At 41.7% G+C, this 21,484-nt stretch overlaps 1 protein-coding gene across 1 annotated transcript in view; it reads right to left on the reverse strand.

The window, feature by feature from the left end:
* The window catches only part of FGF2 (fibroblast growth factor 2), a 19,740-nt gene extending 6,776 nt beyond the window's left edge, over nt 1–12,964 (reverse strand). The window contains exon 1 of the mRNA XM_048509344.1: nt 12,503–12,964. Coding sequence (XP_048365301.1) covers nt 12,503–12,689 — 187 coding nt within the window. The 5' untranslated portion in view covers nt 12,690–12,964. The remainder of the gene's footprint in view (nt 1–12,502) is intronic.
* Nucleotides 12,965–21,484: the final 8,520 nt, after the last annotated feature.

Genomic DNA, 21,484 nt, shown 5'->3' on the forward strand with positions numbered 1-21,484 from the left:
AAAGAAAGGCACAAAGGCCTTTACTGTTACGTGCTGTTATTTCACAACGTTACCACATTAATGTTAATAATGAGAATTTTTTAAGAAAGAAAAAAAAAGTACAGTTAAACAAGTCATTATTGCATATCTTCCCCACTAATACAATAGGGTGGAGATTCTTATGTAGCTACTAACCAGATTAAAAACTTATCTTGCCACAGAGTGTACTAATATTCCCCTCCCCTGCTTCTAATTACGCTCTGTAGTTAACCCCTCCCCAGGCCTCCCCGACCTGAAGTTGATTTTGAGGGAAGACCAATGTACAGTGCATTGCATTTATCTAGTCTTGATGTTACTGTGGTGTGAAGCCAGATGGCCAGGCCAGCCGTCATCAAGTTATGGGGCCATCTTACAGGTGAGGCAGCATTGGTAGAAAGTCTTTTTTGCTGCAGAATTAACTTGCCTCACCAATAATAAAGACTCAAAGGGAAAAAAAGATAGCATAGTGTGCAGAATCCAGGACACTTGGATACAAGAGAGATTGTTGAACAAAACTGGTTTGTCTTCAGAGAAAGGTCTGGGAATATGCAGGGCTGCTTAGTTGTCCCAAGATAGGTTTAGAATCCTGAAAGATTAGACAATACACCCAGTACATAAATAAGAAACTGTCTTATCCAGGGTTTTCTAAACTTGGAAAATGCCATCAGCACATATAGAATTTTAAAAAGGACCTGGTTAATCAATTATGTCCATGGTGCTGGTACTAGGAACACTTACTTTCTGGGATGAGAGCCAGAAAGGGCTGTGATAGTTATGCCAAGTTTCTTTCCATTCACCTACGGTTTCCAGAGGAGAGGGAATAATCATGTGTCAAAATACACATTATTATATATTTTTTAAAAAATATGGGATTTGACAGATACCTCCGATGCATTATTTGTCTTTCAGTTTAGCCTGTTCCTTTCTCGAGCACACAAGCTGGTGTGATGGGCAGGGGAGTTGGCAGGCAAAGCATTTTCCCACACACACAACCTCCTCAATGGGCTTCCACAGCCTCCTCAATGGGCTTCTTGCTTTGTTAAGCATTAACACCAGGACCATGCCAAAATCCAGCACAGTTAGTTCTTTATTTTTCTCTCTTCCCATCTGAAATATTTCCACTTAAACAGCTACAAAACTTGAGATCATTTTGAAGCAATCATCGCATTTTTAATTTGTTTCTAAGGAATAGCAGGAACCAGAGTCCAGGGGTAAACTCCAGACTTCTCACTAGCTTTTTTTTTTCAATGTGCTGATTTCACTGATAATCTGAACTCACACAAATTGTACAGAAATGTAACAGTTTCATATTTGCTTAGAACTCTGCATGATCCTGATAAAGCAAGAAAGCAAACAAAAAAGTATTTTAAAAGAAGGAAAGAAGTCATACAAAATCTGAGTCTCTAGTATGCAGTAAATTTATTTCAGCTGAGCAAAATGATTAGCAAAACACTTCTACTTTAGTTTATAAGATAGTCTGTGTACTCACTGAAAAAATGCCCAGTCTGCACGTCTTTGGATCAATGACCAGTATTACTACCGTCTCTACTACGGAAAAGTCAATTCCAAGCCAAAAGCTTAAGGCCCATCTCCAACATAGTTGCAGAGGCCCTCTGAGGAAAATTCTTTCCTGAGGCCCCTGCGTGACTATGGTCAAGTTACTAGGCCAAATCCATTTTAGTTAAATATTGCTCCTGCACTTTCAAGTGTTATGAAGCACAGCACAAAAGCTATTAATCTGGATTATTATTAACCTAGTGCCACAGGGGAGGGGTAGCATAGGATAGAGTTAGCATACACATACACTATCTTCCTAGCTCATTTTGTAGGGAATTAGCAGTGACCCAGGTCAGGCAGATGCATTTGCTGCTGTCACTCTGCGTTTGGACCTGAGAGAAAGGATCTGGAGAGACTGAAGCCTCAAATGGACTGGGACTGCAACAAACTCTAAAACCAAAGGAAAAAATAGTGTGAATTAAACAAAACCAATAAACACGTATCTATGGTTGAAGAAACTTAAACCAGTTTACGGCAAAAGGGGAAAAAATAAAATGAACTTGACAAAGGCTAGGCAGGTAATAGTTCTTGAGAGAAAGAACAGGAGACACCATAGATTCGTAAATACTATACTGTCACACAAAAAGATTATGCAATGACAGCTATTTGCACAGAATATGAGGAAGCAGGAAGCAACAGCCTGTTCAGTAACAAGAGAATTTTCACTGAATTCCCAAAGCAGATAACTGTAAAATTATATGGAGATACTAGTGTCTTGCAGGGGCTTTGGAGCCAATACGAAATCTTTATTCAAAGCAGCAGTGATCTCTCAAAAACATTTCAATTTGCAGTCCAATCATGAACAGAATAACATTTTTCTAAACCCACTAACATCAATGTACTTACAAGGGTGCAGCTCTGTATAGGACTGCACTGTTAGGCTGATTACATACAAGGTGTTTGCTGCATGGTAGAGGTGTATGTCTGGCAAGATTTCTTGTATGGAACTATTTCCTCTAGCCCTGCTTTCACTTTCCACTCTCTTCTCACCAAGCAAATCCACTTATAGCACAAAGAGTGGGACAGATTTGCCAGTGGGCACAGATTTGCCCCGAACCTGTTCCCTCTGCCCACAGCTTGCCTGCCTAGTTTTACCTCTCCCACTCCCTCACACTGCTTTACACGCTCCCCCCTGACCATCCTTCCTGTTGCTGACTACTTGCTGCTTCTTGTCGTGCTGTATCATTTCTATTGCCTCCCTGTTCCTGTATATTTTTAGATTTAAAAAAATTAAATAACTGTATCAATAGATGGATAAATTGATACTAACACTACAAAATGAAAAAAAAATAACAAGACTAGTCGATCAGTCCAACATCCGATTTGCCCCTGCATTTGATCAACTAACTGGGACATCTCCAGCCTTGTAGTTTAATACACAAGCTATCAGTGATACCAGACACACCAAGAAAAGCTCATCAGTCTTGATGTTTGGGTTAACAGAACATCAGGAGATGGACTATTGTGAACCTGGGGAGCTTAGCAAACACTGTCCTTTGGTGGTTTTGCAGTCTGCACGCTGCCATTACTTTTCCATAATTTCCCACCATAAAAGACAATCAGTGTTTGGGCAAAACATACCGATGCCGTATGCAAGATTTTTCTTTAATAGTTCGCCTGTTTAATGCCGATATATCAATCTATCAATAGATTGATATATCTATCGATAAGATAAAGATAAAAATTAAAGATATTTAAAATTAAAGCATACATGTGCAATAGAGAACCCACGAAACATGCCCCCCAGATGCAAGTAACGTCAGCTGATAAATAATGCCTGTCCCACTGCAATCAGGGTAATAATGCCAAACATGCCCCAAAACAAAGACTCCCTGGCCAATTCTCTTTGACGTTGCGGAAACCTCACCATGCATAACCAGCCTTAATTACCTTAACATTCTATTGATAGTTCTGACTTGCCTGCAGAAGGGGAATGTTTGTGGAAACTGAGTGTACGAACAGAGCTGTTGCACATATTCAGCTGGGGGAGATGGTCATTTAAGTATCTGGGTCACAGATCATGAAAAGATTTAAAGGTCATAACCAGCACCTTGAATTGTGTCTAGAAACAAACATGCAGCCAATACAAAAATCTCAAGTTAGGTGTACCATGTGCAAAGTAGCTAGCTCCAGACAACATCTGGACTGCTACATTGTGGACCAACTGAACTTTTCAGGTTGTCTTCAAGGGCAGCCCTACACAGAATGTCTTACAGTAGACTAGTTTCAAGGTTACTGTAGTATGGTTCATTGTTATTAGGTCAGCAAAGAGAGGTATTAATTGCCATGAAAATGAAGCAGTTTTTAGTAATTATACTAAGCTGGTTTTTTAGCAGAAGAATGGAGTCCAGCAAAACTCCCAAATCTATAAGTAAACCAGTCAATGATAGCTTCGTTCTATCTAATGTTAGTAGCACCGTTTCCTACAGAAGATCAGGCTTACGAACCAGCATCACTTCTCTTCTGTTAGAAATAAGTTTCACCTACATAACCACAGCAAACAGACACAGCAAACAAGCCTTTGGCAGAGACAGCTGCTTCTGGAGGCTTATTCAGAAAATATATAACAACATTATTTATATTCAATCGAAAACTTTGGAGAATTTCATTCAATGTTACATAGCTATTAAAAACCAAGAGTTATAAAACACAACATCTCAGGCCAAATCACAGACTACAGATTCAAAATCCAACCATTACCTTCTGAACACAGTCTAACAAATAGAATTTAAACCACACAAGCACTATTCCTCTGACCCCCTCCCCTCCCCACTCCAATCCAAACGCTTCAGGAAAACTGAGTATTCTACAGTGTCAAAAGCAAATTTGAGGTTATCTTAAACATGTTTATGTCACATAATGTTGACAAGGCACCCAATTATTTCTTAAGAAAACTTTCCCTGAGCAGGTAATCAGCACTGTTAAACTGGACAGCACCTATATATTTTCAATACTGTACAAATAGTTCCAGTTCAACAGTGGAAATCATACATGAAGTCCCAGTTGGACACGAGGATCAAGCTAGGTTCTTTATGCATGAAGCACCTTGTTATATATGTGGGTCCCAATACAGAAGAAGAATCAATGCATGGGATCTTGCAATGTATAGGCTAATATTGCTGGATAGGAAGGAAAGACATTTGTTATAATACAATTCATAGCATTTGTTGTCAAGCTAGATTCCAGCCCAGATTACTAGTTAACATTTTAAGCCTATGTGTTGAGAAAGTGTTACTCAAATGCAAAGACTAGTGCAAATTACCTTTCTTAGTAGGCATACACAATCAGAAATTATTCATTCATTTAGTTGTAAATTTAGGTTAAGAAATACAGAATAATTCTAACACTGGATTATGATGCACACTTATTTATTAAAACACTTATCTCCTGCCACTCCTTCTGGTTCAAGGCGTGTTTCCCTAAGCACTTTCCTAAATGGTTGTGAAACTGATTCCTAAATAAAATCTACAGTACTCAAATTCCATCACACTCATAGAGTTTAATAATCTGTAATACTTGTGCTGCAAGGCAACTCCAGGATTCCATCACAACAGCACAGTGGCAGAATAACATCTTCCTAACTCACAAATCCTACAAGGCTGGGCCCCCAGGCTGGGTAAACCCAGCCAGAACATTAGTCATCATATATATTTAGCACAGAGAACTAAGATGTTTTGTGAATCTTGTGTCACCTCTTTGGAAGAAGAAATTGTTCTCAAGGCTTCTGCTTACATAGTTTCTTTCTTCATATGGTAAAAGATATCATCACAACCCCTAATCCAGGCTTTTTACTTTTGTTAAAAGAGTTGTATCAGAATCCTCTGGAACCAACTCAAGTTCCCCACAGGAGTTTTGGGGAATAATAACCACCACCACCAAACAGGAGTACAGAAAAACATGTGTTTAAAACAAGGACTGAAAGCTGACACAACAAAGCATTGCTGGCCAATTTCTGGAGAAGGTCAAGGACAAGGTGGACAATAAAAAGACCTGGCTGTGGTTAACAACTGGAACTCTGAAGAAGGAAACTGAATCACTGATTTTAGTTGTTTAAGAGCAGGCAATTAGGATAAATACGATCAAGGCCAGAATTGAAAAATCCTCAGATGATACAAAGTGCAGATTGTGAGATTGTGCAAGGAAGCCAACAAAACTGTAGATCATGTACTCAGCCACTACAAAAAGATCGCCCAGACTGAGTACAGACAGAGGCACAACTCAGTGGCCAAGATGATCCACTAGAATTTATGCAAGAATTAAAACATTAGGACAGCTAAAAATTGGTGGGCACATTGTCCAGACAAAGTCACGGAAAATGAGAAGGTCAAGATCTTATGGGACTTTTGAATCCAAATGGACAAACTGCTGGCACATAATACATCGGATATCACAGTGATCGAGGACAAGAGAGGGACCATCATCAACATAGCAATACCTGGTGACATCAAGATCAATGAAAAAGAACATGAGAAGGTCACTAAATACTATGATTTGAAAATCAAGATTCAGAGACTATGGCACAGTGGTAATCCACACCCTGGGCTCCATTCCAATAACACCAGGGCAGAACTTGAAATGTCTTTAAATTGACAAAATTGATATCTTTCAAAATCAGAAGGCAGTCTTTCTGGGATCTGGACGAATGCTACGCTGATATATTACAATGTCATAGGCCTCTGGATGAGACTTGAAGTGTAATGAAAGCCAACAACCAGCCTAAAGACCTGGCAGCTGTGACAGTAAACAAAATTAAATAACACTAATAATAGAAAGACTGATTTGGCTCAGATCACTGCTGTGAGGGAAAGAAGGTCTCACCCACAGTGCTAATTTTACTATTCTGCTTTTCCATGTGGAGTAATCTGTGCCTGTGGAGGTAGACAAAAATAAGGAAATAATCCCCTCCCCCCAGCCATTTCATCATAGGAAAGTGACTGGAGGGGGGGGGGGCGGGAGTTCTTCCTCCCCTGCGGTGGTGATCTAAGCCATCGGTTCCCAACTTGGGGTACATGTACCCACAGGGGTGTGCAGCAAACCATTGGGGGTAAGTAGGAAAAGTTATTTAATTGTGGAAAAAAGGCACCCATATTTCTCCTGCCCCTCTGCCGTAAAAAAACACCCTGGGGTTGCTTTAAAATTAAACTTAACTTGTTTCTAAGGCCAGGGAAAGAATGTCCTCTCAGGCCTGACCCCATCCCCAGTCTCCTCCCAGTCACAGCATGCTCGCCTGGAAGTAAGGGGGGGCGATGGGAGGAGGGGGGGTGATGGGAGGAGGAACATGGGCAATGTTCCCCCAGCAGCTTCCTCTTCCCTCCCTCTTCCCCTTTCTCTCTTTCCCCCTTTCTCTCTCTTTCACCCATTTCTCTTTCCTCTTCTGTTTCCCCTTCTCTCTCTTCCCCCCTTTCTCTGTATTTTTCCTTTATCTCTCTCCCTCATTTCTCTCTTTCATCCATTTCTCTCTCCTCTTCTTTCCTCTCTCCCTTCCTCCTTTCTCTTTCTCCTTTCTCTCTTTCCCTCTCCCTCATTTCTCTCTCTTTCACCTCTTTCCCTCTCCTCTTCTCTTTCCCCTTCTCTCTCTTTTCCCCATTGCTCTCTTTTCCCCATTTCTCTCCCCTTCTCCCCTTTCTCCCCCTTCCCCTCTCCCTCCTCTTGTTTTTTATTTTCCTCCTTGCTTCTCCTTTCTCCCGCTCCCTCCCTTTGTCTCTTTCTTCCGTTTTTCTCCCTTTCAAGTGTTAATACATTCACTATAAAACATTAATGCATATGGAATGTTTATGTTAACTATTAATTTGAGTTCATTTTAACTTTGAGTTTTGAGTGTCAGAATTATAGATGTAAAATGCTGGAAACTGAGTCATGGAGAACAAAACAGGACTGGAGAGGCACAGGCCAGTCTGAAAATTTTAGGGAATATGAAAAATATGCAATACTTTGGGGGCAGCCCTATCTAAACTGGACGTGACAGGCCATGGTGTCAATGCAGCACCACCCCACCACTCCAAAAGAAGTGTCCCAGCAGTGTGGGGAAGCTCAAAAAGCACAAAATCCTCCCTGCCACCAAAAGCCTCTGTGAGCCACAGGCGGATTTGCCCTTCAGGATGGGGGTTTTTAAATCACATCCATTATTACTTCCCTCCTGTAAAATGACTTATACCATGTATTATTAATTCATCTGTTAATTAAATTATATATTTCTGAAATTCAAAAGCCTTGGTTGGAGGCATGTTAAATGTAAAGTACCAAAGCCTTGGTTGGAGGCATGTTAAATCTAAAGTACCAAAGGATGCAGAGTCAGAGAAACATTATTTCTGCTATTTATTTAGCACAATTGAATTAAATGCTATACAGAGCACAGAATGACAAAGTCCTTTAAATGGGTGGGCATAAAATCTATACAAAGCAAAGATGAAAAGTGTGATGATGAGAAAAAAGTGGGATAAGCAGTTGTCCCAAATACAGGAAAGTAAAGGTATGGAGGATTAGGGAAAACGTCTCTAGAACATGCAAGAACAAAGGCTACATCTCACCAGTGGGAACTTTTCAGCCAGTCCTTGAGCTACTTAATAATTCACTGGGACCATCAGCCCACCAACTTCAAGCACTGGCTAGCAAACCAATATTACCACCCACCACCAAAGTTTTTTTAAAAAATCACTCTGAAGGTCAAGAATCACTAAAAACAACAGGGTGGAAGAGGAGACCATATTTCTACTCTCTTGACATCCCTGCCCACTTTTGAGGGTTCAGAGTTGAATATGGTTCTTCCAGCACTGAAAAGGGATGAGACAGTTTAACAGGAACCTCACAAGTAGGTAAAGAGCAGATGTGACTCTTCAGTTTGAAAATTCACCCCCACAATCAAGATTAAGAGGAAAGTAATTTACAGTACAATACAAACTGAAGTCAGTGCGTCTATAAAGATGTACCTCTGGTTAGATTTGCACTGCAAAAGACCTGTAAGGAGAAAGAGGGTATTTCAGACTTCAAGAGAACTGCAGTGGAAGAGAACAAACGAAATTAGAAAAAAGGAAAAAGCAAGGGCAATTACTAAATAGGAAAAAAAATACTACAGGAGAAAGTGACAGCTATCTGTTGGTGTGAAAAATGAGAAGCTACCAGTCAAATTTTTGCCATATGTGACAACGTATGATATTTAGGATGTTACCCTATGTAATATTTCTTGACTTAAAACAGTTTTTGGTTTTTAAATGGTTGTAATTGGTATGAAATAATTAGTTGGCAGGGGCGTTCTGGGCCGAAATGGCACCTTGGGGCATGACCACCACCCAGCGCCCCCCCACCTGGCTCCCCGCACGACTGTCCCGTGCAGAGAGGGTGGGGCACCACAGCGGGCAGCCCAGGCAGGCGCCACGGCTGGCCACCGAGCCCCGCCCCCCTTCGGGCCTGCTTCTGATTGCAGGAGCTGGCCTGCAGGGAGGCCGGGAAGAGGCAGGGCTTGGCAGTGTGTAGCTGGGGAACACACCATTTTGTCAGGTGGGGGCGCCGGGCACCCCTCCACACATGACAAAACAGCGTGTGATTGGGGACATGGGTTACCATGTCCTCATTAGCGGCATACCATTGTTAGTTGGGGTATACATTAACTTTTTTTCTTTTTATGATCCATTAATATTCAGATGTGTGAAAATTGCTTGGGAGAACCTCAAATATACTTTTAGTGCCATATTTTAAAAACATATTTACATCAATATAGGGTACATCAATATACATCAAACATCAATATAGGGTACTTGAGATATAATGTTGGTAGAAGTGCTTTGAAATTTATGAACAGGGAAGGGAGTAAGTCATGAACGTTGGCATGAAAAAGGCAAAAACAAAAAAAGTAAAAGGAAGAATGAAAATGAATGGGAGAAACAGAAAAGGCCCTTAAGACATGCTTTACATCAGGGGTGTCCAACTCTGGCCTTCCAGATGTTCATGGACTACAATTCCCATCAGCCCCTGCCATGATGACGTATTAATATGCTTTACATGCTTTTCCTGTGCCGAATAAATAGGTCAAGAACTATATAGCTTCTTTTTGCTCACACTGCAGGCTCCACACTACATCACAAACGGTTTTTTAAAACTGAGCAAAGTTTAAAAAACACAGTGTGATATGACAGAGGGTAGTAGTGGTCAGCTGTTTATAAAAAATATAATTTAAAATCCACTGGACTAGTGAATGTTCTTGCACAAGACAAAGCAGCAATCTGTATCACAGCCTGTGTTAAGATATATTGTGAAATGTGTAAGACTTATACAAAACAAGGGGAATGATCAGAAAATTAAAAAATACTGTTACAATATAACCTAACAGAACCAATGTCAAACTGGAGAATCCCAGCAGTACATCTGACATGTCGAACACAGCCAATCTTAAGCCAGAGAATCCAAGCCAAACTAACTTAAGCAAGAGGCATATTTTAAGCCTAACAGCACTAGTGTCAAACCAGAGAATCTAACATGACCCTTAAGCTCACATACCCCTTAACAATAATAGGAAACAGCAAAAATTCAAAGGAATTAACAATTATAATTTTTATTTTTTGTTCACATTACTTTAGCTAGCCAAAAACAAGCTAGCCAAAAACAAAACCCAAAAGGATAAAGAAATATATAATTGTGTTTAGAAAAAATGTAGCAATAAGAGCTTGCAAAGGGGACTTATGGGTCAATGACTCCTTTCACTCTTTGTAACACACTTGAAGGGATGTAATTTACAGTAAACAAATCTCTTTTAAGAACCAAGCCACAGAGAATAGCTTCCATGGTTCTTCTATCTCATGTGTTTTCATTTTGTAGGTGAAAAGACAATAAATGATCATTTGCTGACTCCAAAAAACACAAATATTTCCCTGATATCCCAAACATAACTTCCTAAACCAGAATGAAAACACTATGTAATGTTAGCCAAGTAATTTAGGAAAAATAAGTGAGTAAAATAAAGTCAAGCCACCTACTCCATATTTGGATATATAATCAGCCTGATTACTTTGGTATTAATCTGTTCATAGAGCTATTAAACATTTGGCCACACAAATTTGGCCATGGAAACATTAGGATATATGGAACATTCATGTGTTAAAATGTTGAATATACTTTGCTTAAATTTACTGGAAGCTCTCAAATTACAGGATTCTGTTTTTAAAACAGATTTTGTAGAGGGTGCATTCCAAGATACATTATGTTCCTTAGCTAATGTAATTAGGACTCCACAATAGTGGGCTAATAATGCCAATTTCATTCCTCTTGAAAATCAAGGACACCTAATAAGTATTAGATTTTAAACAATCATGTTAATTGATACTAATATTTTGTGGTGATGAAAATGCCAAAATGACTTTTGCAAGTCACTCAACAAAATAGAGCATTTGTATTAATCTATTACAAATTAAAATAAAAAATAGGTCTTAAAAATCAACAGTACAATCTTTATTTGCATAAGTTTGTCTTTTGTTTCTGCAGTTTTGTGAACTTTCCCAAAACAAGAACCCAGACCCTTTTATACCTAAAGAAAAAGCTGTATCTCCAACCAACAAGCTTTAATATAAGGATACAGAGCTTCTTTTTGACAAGCTTGAGTTTTGACAAACTGTCAAGAGTCACAAATGCTGTCACATTAGGGTGACTAATGTATTGTTTTTATCATAAACCACATTGAATACATTTCCAGAAAATGCTGCTGCTGCTGCTGCTTCTTCTTCTTCTTCTGCTTCTTCTTCTTCTTCTTCTTCTTCTTCTTCTTCTTCTTCTTATTATTATTATTATTATTATTATTATTATTATTATTATTATTATTATTATTATTGGCAGAAGATACTAGTGAACTGTAAGAAAGGAACAGTGCTGGAACCAGCAGAGAAGATGCAGTTGAGATTACTTATACAAGGAGGATCTGAGGTGGTTAGCTTTGGATGAAGATGATGACATTGATGAAATCCAATGGAAATACACAATGCTCACTAAAAGGAGACCTTGAAAAAGTGGTTACATAATTCTCTCTAGCAAGAAAGACCAAAGCTGGAAAAAGTGGATGCTGATTGACATGACGCAATATAAGGGGAGCATCTTTGGGGTTAGTGGATGTAAAGGAAGTGATGTACACAGTGAGGCAGTGATGGATAATGAGAAGGACTGAATCTCATATGGAAACAGTAAATTATGGGGCATATAACATTCTAAAAACATGGTTGCACGGGAAGTAATGCACAGAATATGCATTAAATGTGGACTCTGATTTTGCCTGCAGGGTGACTGAGGAAGGAACTCAGAATGAGGGACAGTAGGCACTTTGCAGGATGGCTTAGCAGAAAGGCAGGTAGGTGAGAGACAACATATACAGAAAAACATATGCACTGAACTTAAGATCTCCAATGTTACAGTCACACAGGCACAATCATCGCTGGAGTTGGGACCAATTAATACATCCACAATCTGAGAAAGATATCACTGTTTTTGACAAATGGTTCTGGATGAAGTTTCATCTTATAGGAAGGGAAGCACCAAGCATCTGTTACTACAGGCAAAGAGGTCTAAAATGAGTGCAGGTAGGAGGGTGCCCAATATGGGTGGCACACTTGCTGCGGGAGGTGGTGGGATGAAATCAATGTTGCACCAGAGGATAACGAGGCGGGTAAAAAGAGCGGTGTAGCTGTAGGAGCTACAATGGATGAGCTCCTATATGGACTCCAGGGGAAAGGGACAACAGTCAAAACCTGCTCCTGCTCCACATAAGGTACCATTGCCCCAAAGCAGAGAGGGGTATTTACCCCAGTTGTTTTTAGTGGCTTAATGATAAAGTGAGGGAAAGAACGTGAGCTTGAAGGGGAGGGAGGGATCCCTGAATAGACTGGGCGCCAAGGGGGGCAGGCCATTCGCCCCGTTACTTGGGGAGAGAGCGAGGGAGCGGACAGGCACTCACTGTGGGGGTCGCTGTTCTCCCGCACTCCGTCCACTCGGCCGTCGGGATTGATCCTCAGGAAGAAGCCGCCGTTTTTGCAGTACAGCCTCTTCGGGTCCTTGAAGTGTCCCGGCGGGAAGGCGCCTCCGCTGCTGCCTCCGCCGTCGTCGGGCAAGCCGGGCAGGGTGGTGATGCTTCCAGCCGCCATCCCTGCTGGCCCCGCCGCCGCCCGCGGCTCCCCTCGAGCCGCCCTGGCGCGGCTGCCCGCCACTCCCGTCCCTCGCCGGCCGGCTCTGCCCCTGCCCCTGCCCCCCAGCCTCGCCTCCTCCCGGCTTCGCCCTCGGCCTCCCAGCCTCGACGCCCAGCAGCCGTCTGGGAAGGCCGAGGGAGCGCGAGGGGCGGAAAGAGAAGGGGCCGCTCCGCTGTGGAGCGACGCAGTTGGCAGTCCCGGCGCCCCTTCCCACAGCGAAAGAAGCCCTTCTGGCTGCAAAGGGGCTGCCGTCTAGTCCGAGGAGAAGGTCGGAGGGAGGAGGGATCAGCCGGTTCTGGCTTCCAAGACGAGCCTCTCCAATGCACGCACGCCCTCTTCCAGCGGCACGATTCTGTATTTCTCCGCAGGTCTTCCCTCTCCTGCCGCCCCCTGCTGCGCGCCTCTTTCTCTGGAGGGCCGGTCCTTCGCTTGCGACTACGCAGAGAGGCGATGGCTGGTGCTGTCGCTGCTGCTGCAAACTGGCGGGGACGGCCGGGCAAGAAATCCCCTCCTCCGCAGCCGTCAGGGCAACCCTCACTTGCACGACGCCGACGCCACTTCAGTTCTGGCGCTGCTCTCGTTTCCCGTCTGGGCGAGTCCAAAGTTTTGCTGCCCGGTCGACGCGATGGATGCGAGGAGGCGGGCTGGAGTCGCCTCGAGCTCCCACGGCCCGAAAGCGGGCCCTGCAGTAGCGTCTATCAGTCCGCACCCACCCACCCACCCAAAATGGGTGCAATCCAGAAAGAGGCCAAAAGCAAGCGGCTCCCGCAGACTCCAGCCACTAAAAGGAAACACGGACAGCGACCCCACAGATGCAATTTCATGGGAATAAGAGTTGGATATGAACCCTTTAGAAGAGTGTGGTGCGGCCAGAGGGGAGAGTCCTCCTATTTAATCATTTCACTTGCTGTACTGACTTGCCCCACTGAAGAATTTGGTGACCAAACAAGCCAATTGTTTTTGGATTAGAATAAAATCTGGGGGCTTTTTTTTAACTGTCAAGGTTCCCCACCCCGAAAGTGGCAGAACTTCAACTGGAGCTGAGCCATTTTATACCAGAGAATGAAGGAGTGGTAAATTTTCCCAACATTCTTGCAATGGTATGACTTTTTTTGAGCAGCATTGCACTCTTTAAGGAGGCTTTGTGGGGGGGGGGGGGTTTGTTTTTGTTTTTTTAGGTAATGGCACCAAATTGTCAGCATAGTTAAGTTTGAGTCAGGGGATCTAAGTTTATAGGCACCCAGTTTTTCTCCATTCTCCATTGGGGACCCCATAAAAGTGGAGCCTCTGAGCCAATCTTCGCCAATCTTCACCAGAGCCCTTCGGGGATAGGGCGGTATAAAAGTCCAATAAATAAATAAATAAATAAATAAATAATAAAATTGACGGTTCTTGTAATGAGAGTCACCTGCAGATAGGCTGCCAATGTGGTGCCTCTACCTCAAAAGGAACCATCATCCTGTCTCTCCTCTTTGGTCTGTAACAAATCAAGCCTATCTGTCATGCAAAAGTCCAAGAGGTTTGGCAAACATCCTGGAGAAAAAAGGGAAGCAAGATAAGCAGGAAAATAGGCAGGAGTAGATTACTTTATATGCTATTTTTAACCATGAAAAACTGTGGTTAGCTAACTTGGCTGTGGAAGGTGCAGTTATGGTACAATAAGAGAGAAAATACTCAACCAGGCTATGTAGCTATTATTCAAGCACTTCAATCAAGGTACTTTTGGGCACAATAACCCAGGATGGTTCCAGGGAGTTGTTGTCTTGTTTGTGTTGGGTCTGTGATATGTGTATTTGTGGATATTCCTTCGTATTCTGGTTCTGTAAGGTACTTGAATATTACTTTGCTTGCTCATACTTTTGTTACACACAATAAACGTTCTCGGTTATTCTGCTAAATCCCTGCCTCCAGTTTCAGGTAAAGCTTGCTCTAGAGATCCATCATTTTGTTATGCGTCTGTAAAATAAATGTGTGGTGGTATAAGTCCAGGATTTGGCCATGTGCCCTTTAGCCAGATATCAATTCAACTACTCCTACGAGGACATTAGCTAAAGAAAGCAGAGGAGACTTGGTTATTTTGTGTAATGCAGAATCCAGGTTGAAAAGTCATTCATTCAATATGTCTAACATACACTTGTTCATAAGGCACACAGAAACAAAGAATTCAACATAGCCAAGTACTTTATTTTCTCGTCAGTACTTAGTTAAAAGCCCAGGTCTGCTGTGGCTCCCAAGCTGTGCTGCCACTGGGTGTAGTGTTTAGTCCTGGTTTTTTTAACCTCCAATTTTTTTTATGTCAGATTTTTGTGTAAATCTGGGGATCCCTCAGATTTGCAGAAACATCTGTTAAGTGTAAGTTGGTAGTGTATATGTATGCATAGGAATACTACTTCCTGGGAGTCAACAGCACATGAGGCCTATTGACCTGCTGATAGGTAGGCGTTGTGGAAAATAGGATGGTGAAGTATCTAGACCTGCTGTCTGATCCAGCTGGGCTGTTCTGTACTTATGCAAAAATAAAAAAGCATTCTCCTCCTTGGCAATTAGTTTTGCTCTCACCGAATAGCACACTGAAGTAAAACTGTCACAACATTTCAGTTTGTTTTCATTTTATTTCAGAATTGTTTCCATGGATCCCCACAGTTGAGGCCCAGTGAAGGGACTCCCCAGAGCACAGTGATGAGGTTGTGTTCCAAAACATTGCAAAGTACAGTGTTATTGGTACATAAAGGCCTCAAAAAGCCTGGATGGAATGTTGACCTATTCTACTATTAGTTGTTTGCCCATTGTCTTTCCAGTTACATGTATCACACAATGAAATTGTACTGACCCAATTCATTGGGGAAAGAAAAGGCAGAACTTGCTGAGTATTTTTTTGGTTCTGAAGATTAAAAAAGATTATTTTTAGACAACCATTTTGGATAGCTGTATGTATGGTCTGTACAGGAAAAATCCAAAAACAGCAGTAGCGTAATATCTTTTTATTAACACCAAGCAAAATATCACAAGTTTTCCCGAAACTTTTTCTCAGGCTGGATATTAAGGGCAATGAATTGGGGGGAGGGGTGTTTCAAGACATATTGGATCAGCCCAAGCTCTACAGTTCTTGGGATTCTTAAAATAGAGGTTAGTGGCTACTATATAATTCTCATATACATAAATGTATTACATGGTAAAGGGTATAAGCCTTGATGCCTCAGGCTCCCAGGCTGAAGATGGGGGGTGGGGGTAGGGGAGAGGACGGAACAAAAACAAACAAGAAAATCTTCAGTCTTTGAAAATAGACATGCCAGAAGCTTATTAGTAGTCTCTCCAATTTTATACACAGCATACAGGTGCCTACAGCAAAAACTAATAATCTACATATTCAAAAAGCTGAAGATTTATATAAGACTAGCAGGGCCCAGCCACGCGTTGCTGTGGCAATTGTCCTTCTCATCACAGTCCGCAACCCACACAGATGTCCATGCAGGTCCAATGATCCCCAGCATAGCCTTTTGGGGTGATCAAATGGAATCCCTCTTTCCCTTTTCAATGCACATTGTTATATGGTGCTGTCTTGTTTTTTTAGTATTAGGTAACCCTTCCCATTCCACAACGGAACTGTCCAGAGTGTGAATCCCGCTGTCCATGAGGCTGGTTGACACGCACAGTCCTGGCTTGGGTAAGGCAGAACTGGGGCAAGGAGGCTATCCCAGTCAGGCAGCAGAGGCAGGGTGGTGAGGCGCTCAGATCGAGGCCAGCTCCCTGGGTTCTTAAAGGGCCACGTGCAAAAGAAGCGGAGCCAGTAGTGTTGGTTCGCCCCCACCCCCGTGGATTTTCTTAGAAGAAAAAGGCAAACTCCAGCTCGCTTTTAGTAAAAGAGAGCTGTGGCGAATATGGGTGAGGGAAGTGGAGTAAAGTGGTGGTTGGATGTGAGGGAGGGCAGAGTGAGGTGTGTGAGGATGAGCTGGATGTGTATGAAAGTATGTGTGTTATGTGGTAGCAGTGGGTGAGGCACAGAGAGTGAAAGTTACCTGCGTTTGAGCGGGGGAACCCCACCTACTGTCTCACGCAGCAAAATGTGTATGTGTTTCACTTCCACTTGTATTACCTACCAGTATTACCTATTTACTGTTTCCACTGCTCATCTCTGCCCATCTGCGGGAACATCCTAAACCTTCAGGCCTCAGACAGACAAGCGGCACGGACATTCTAAGGGTGACAGTTAAAACACAAACAGCTTCATGGCCTGGTGCGCCAGGAAGAAGACGTTTTACCTAGCTCAAATATGGACTTTTGGCGATTTGAAGGTCTGATTACCTGCCCGCAACAGGGAGGAACGTCATGTGAAAACTTGGGGGTGATCCGTCCAGCCATTTCGGCGTTAGGGAGTGACTAACAAAGTCACGGTTTGCTTTTTATATATATAGATGATGTGCTATGTTGCACATGAATTGAAATCAAATTGTCTAATGGCCAGCATGTATGTACCCTCCCCCACAAAAAAACAGACTCCTATTAAAATATTATCCTCCAGTTGTAGAATTCATTTCTTAGAGGCTAAATGTGATATTTCCCCAAAAAGACTGAAATTATAGGTAGCTGTGTTGGTCTGTGGAGAGAATCCAAAAGAAACAGTACTGGAATAACTCTACAAGGACTAGCCAAAATCCCACAAAATAGTCAGTGCAAGTTTTCAAATTTCCCAGAACACTTCATCAGGCTGGATGCTAAGTACAAAAGGGGGAGGACGGAGGAGAAGGGAAGAAAAAAATGGTTCAGGGCATATTGGAAGCGTCTGGAGTTGGAGGTCACAATTTTCTTAAAATGGAGAACATAAAAGAAATATATTATTTTTAGAACCTTTTAATGTTTGCTTTTCAAAGTACCATATACCTCAGAGAACTTCTGGACTGGAGGAAAAAAAATCTCACTCATAATAAAGAGGGGAAATATGTTCTTCTTGACATGATAGCATACTGGGGCACTGATTAACAGTTTCCACCCTTTTGATAAGTATTTTAGTTCAGGATGATATTTTGTTAGAAACACAATGCAAGCAAGACCTTTGAGTTACAGCTCTAATTTCCATTTTGTGAACAGCTTGCCCTCACTATTTTCTGCCGCTTCGAGATTCTCTGTGTTGCCTGCCATTTGCGGAAGGTTCCCATGGAGGTTTTCACTGCCAATTCGGTGCACGTCAGTTTCCTTTTTTTTCTTTTTGAGGGACGTATCTTTGAAACTACGATGACTCGAAAAATGCGCATATTGCCAATTTTCATGTTGTCATTTTGTGCCGTTGAGGAATGCAGCAGGTATAAATAGATTAGAGTTGTGGTTGATTGGGTTCTGGCTTCATATCTTTTTATTGCAAACATTTGTATACCATACTATCTGAGAAAGCTGCTCATTACATTTCCAGGAAAATAAAAACAACAAAAATTAAACCAGTGCAATTAAATTACAATGTAGAGAGTTCTAAAACTTATTGAATACAACATGTTAAAGAAGCAAACATAAATAACACAAAGAAATAAATAGTTCAGAAAACAAGAAAGAAAACCACAAATAGGTAAGTTAAAAACATAAATACAATCCTATGCAGTCTTATACCCTTCTAAACCCATTGACCTATATGAACTGCACTTGGGAAAAATAAAATGCATTGGCAATTTTGGCACCAGATGAAGAGTCAACAAAAGGTGTTTCACTGGTAAAGCATCACAGCCTAAAAGGTGCTATCCTCACCACCAAGTGCAGGACAGGAAATGAGAATTAATTTGACCAATTATCCTCAAGATAAGAAATATTTTTCTTACTGCTTTTCCCCTCTTTAATGCATGCACTTCTCCACTATGTCAGTTTCTCTTTTTAGATCTGTGTAGGTTATGAAAATGAGTTAGTCACAGGGACCACCTGGGCGAACCTATCCTAACTTAGAGTCACCATCAAACAGCCCTCTGCCTCACCATGTACTTCACACCAGCCCTTTTCCCATTACAACGGATGAAGTCAATTCCTTGGTAATGTTCATCCATCAGTATGACATGCAAATGACCTTTTATTTTTCTTGGGTCGAGCAGAACTGAAACAACAGGGAATACTTTCCCCTTTCCAGGATAATATATTGAAGGGTGGTGCTGTCGGACTTTCCCTAAATTTTTGTCCAATGGACAATGTGCCTCAGCAACTGAAAGTTACAGAAATCTGGCAGTCAAATTTTACACCTACTTACTTTAACAGAAACCATCTAGCTAACTGCTAATGTTAACTTAAAAGAAAGAGGAAAATAACCCCACGTCTGTAAAGTTAGGGATAATTCATTTCCTGCCTACCCATCTACAGATGCAAAGAGCGCCTGCAGAGCAGAATTAGGCTACGTCTGCAAAAAATAATCTGCCTCAAAATACTGCAGTATACAAAAAGCAGAAAAAGGCTTACGGTAAATTGACTTATTGCAATGGGATTCTTCACTCACCATAGATGTAATATCTTGCATATCCCACCTGTTAAGGATGATAATTCAGCAATACCGATGTGATTTCCCATTCTACCTGCTTATCTTGCCCTAGGGTTTGTATTAATTCCATTTTATCCAAACCTCTTTGAGTGAACTGGTAACTCTTCTTACTGGATCTTCTTTTAAACTGGCCTCTCTTTACAACATCTGTCCCCTCCCAGATTTCTTGTTGTAAATGTAAACCACCAACCTAATGGATATTATCTGAGGATGTGAGCTCTGACTTATCAAAGTTTATGCTTAAATAAAAAAATTAAGTCTTTAAGATGCCACTGGACCCTTGTTTATTTTGCTGCTACTAAAAAAAACCGACTCGACCATATTTGTTTCAGTTTAAAAGATGAAAAGGATAATGATGATGAACTTTAATGACTGCCTTTCTCACCAGGACTCAAAGTAGACCACAGAATATGAAAAGCAATTAAGACAGACACCAAAGACCTTCAATAAATAATGTAGGACAATTAGGATTACAGAACTGGAAAACAATGCAAACGCAAATCAATCTAATACTATTTGTTTTAAAATGTAAAACAACAAGCAACAGAGTACAAGAAGAAACAAGAAGCTCTTGCAGGTTCTATTATCTGGCAATTCCAACTGATGTAAAAGGGCGATTGAGTAATTGACCGATTCACTAATTGTTTGCTTGAGATGTCATGGAAACAGTTATTTGATTCCTTCTCTTTTTTAATGAGAAATGGGGTTTTTTTTTGTTATTTAAGCAAACGTTTAACTTCATTAATATTTGCTCACCAGGTTTTATGCAATGGTCTTTTCATGGAAGAAGATGCAATACCCTCCCAAGGGAAGGACTGCAGACTCCTACAACTAGCAAACTGTCAACTGAAGACAAACCCTTAATTGTCCCTAAGGTTCAGCAATTTCCTAACATAGCATGTTTGGATGCTGCAGCAGAATGAAGCAATTTTGCTGTCATAGCACTCTCTATGCCAATAAAGGCTTGCTGCTGCTGCTGTCATAGCCCTGCCTTGATATAGTTGTTTCAGTTATTCAGGACTATTAAACAAGATGAAGTATGACTTTATTAATGTCGGCCTTCCGTGACAAAGATGGGATAGCTCACACTGGTGTTTTCTTCACAGCACAATTATAACATCTTACAAACGTTATAAATGAAATTGTTTCCCCTTTTTTTGTTCATATGGTGCTTTTCACAACAATCTGATTGGGCTGTTACTCACTCCCTGCACTCTCATATCCAGTGTTCCTGGTCTCCTCTATTGGTTGGCACATGGGGGCAACTTTTCACCTCAGCTTCCTTCTCTCTTTCCACCCGCCATTTTGTCTACTGTGGTTTGATAGCAACATTGGCATGATTTCCAGTTTTCATAATGGAGCTGGAAAAGCTTTTCGGTTTATATGTTTTATATGTGTGGTTTATACGTTTTTGGTTTATATGCATCTATATTTTCAGGGTCAAAGGATGTCTGTGGTTTGGGTGGCCCAATGTTACCTTTCTCTTTTAGGCGGGCATCCTAATGTCTTTTTTTCTGCCCTATTGACCTTTGTGGAATGTTTTCAGGGACATAGGAGGTCAAGGGGCGATGCTGAGGGACATGGGATGAGGATGTTTGAGGGACAGTTGAGGGTGGGTCTGCTGTTGGGTGGCTGCCCTGTAAGTATTTGTATCAGTGACTCTGCCACTGATTTAATGGTGTCCACAGCCTCAGACATTATGCTGTGGCTTCTGGCCATAGTATGTTCCAAGTTTTCCCTGAGCAGTCTGCTTTCCTCCAGCATTGCTTCATGTCTGCAGTTCTCTTCTTCCATGACCTCAGCATGCTATCTCCCCTCCTCGACCAGAATTTGTGTGACATTTTGTCTGCTCTTTCTGCTTTGGCCACAGATTACCTCAGCAGTTGTCAGGTGATATCCAAAAGTAGGGAGACTCGCCTTCTCCTGTTTCTCCCCACAATCGGCCTTCACTCAGGAGACGTCTCTGCAAGATGTGGGATGTGGGCTTGCCCTTTATTAGGAGTAGAGGAAGAATGGCACAAGCAAATCATAGTTCATACTACTAGAACTATTTCAATAGAATGACAACTTTTTCAGATGAAGGAAATGCTGTGGATGTATCCTGCCTTGACATCTGTAAGGCCTTTCTCTGGTCTCCCACGATATTCTCACTTTCCAAACATCTATTAAAATGGGGCCCCAACAATACTACTGGTGGTTTGCCAAATGGATCTCATACTGTGCTTGCCAGTAGGGATCCTCTCCAATGGGG

The sequence above is a fragment of the Sphaerodactylus townsendi genome, linkage group LG10, assembly GCF_021028975.2.
Source record: "Sphaerodactylus townsendi isolate TG3544 linkage group LG10, MPM_Stown_v2.3, whole genome shotgun sequence".
Lineage (NCBI taxonomy): Eukaryota > Metazoa > Chordata > Lepidosauria > Squamata > Sphaerodactylidae > Sphaerodactylus > Sphaerodactylus townsendi.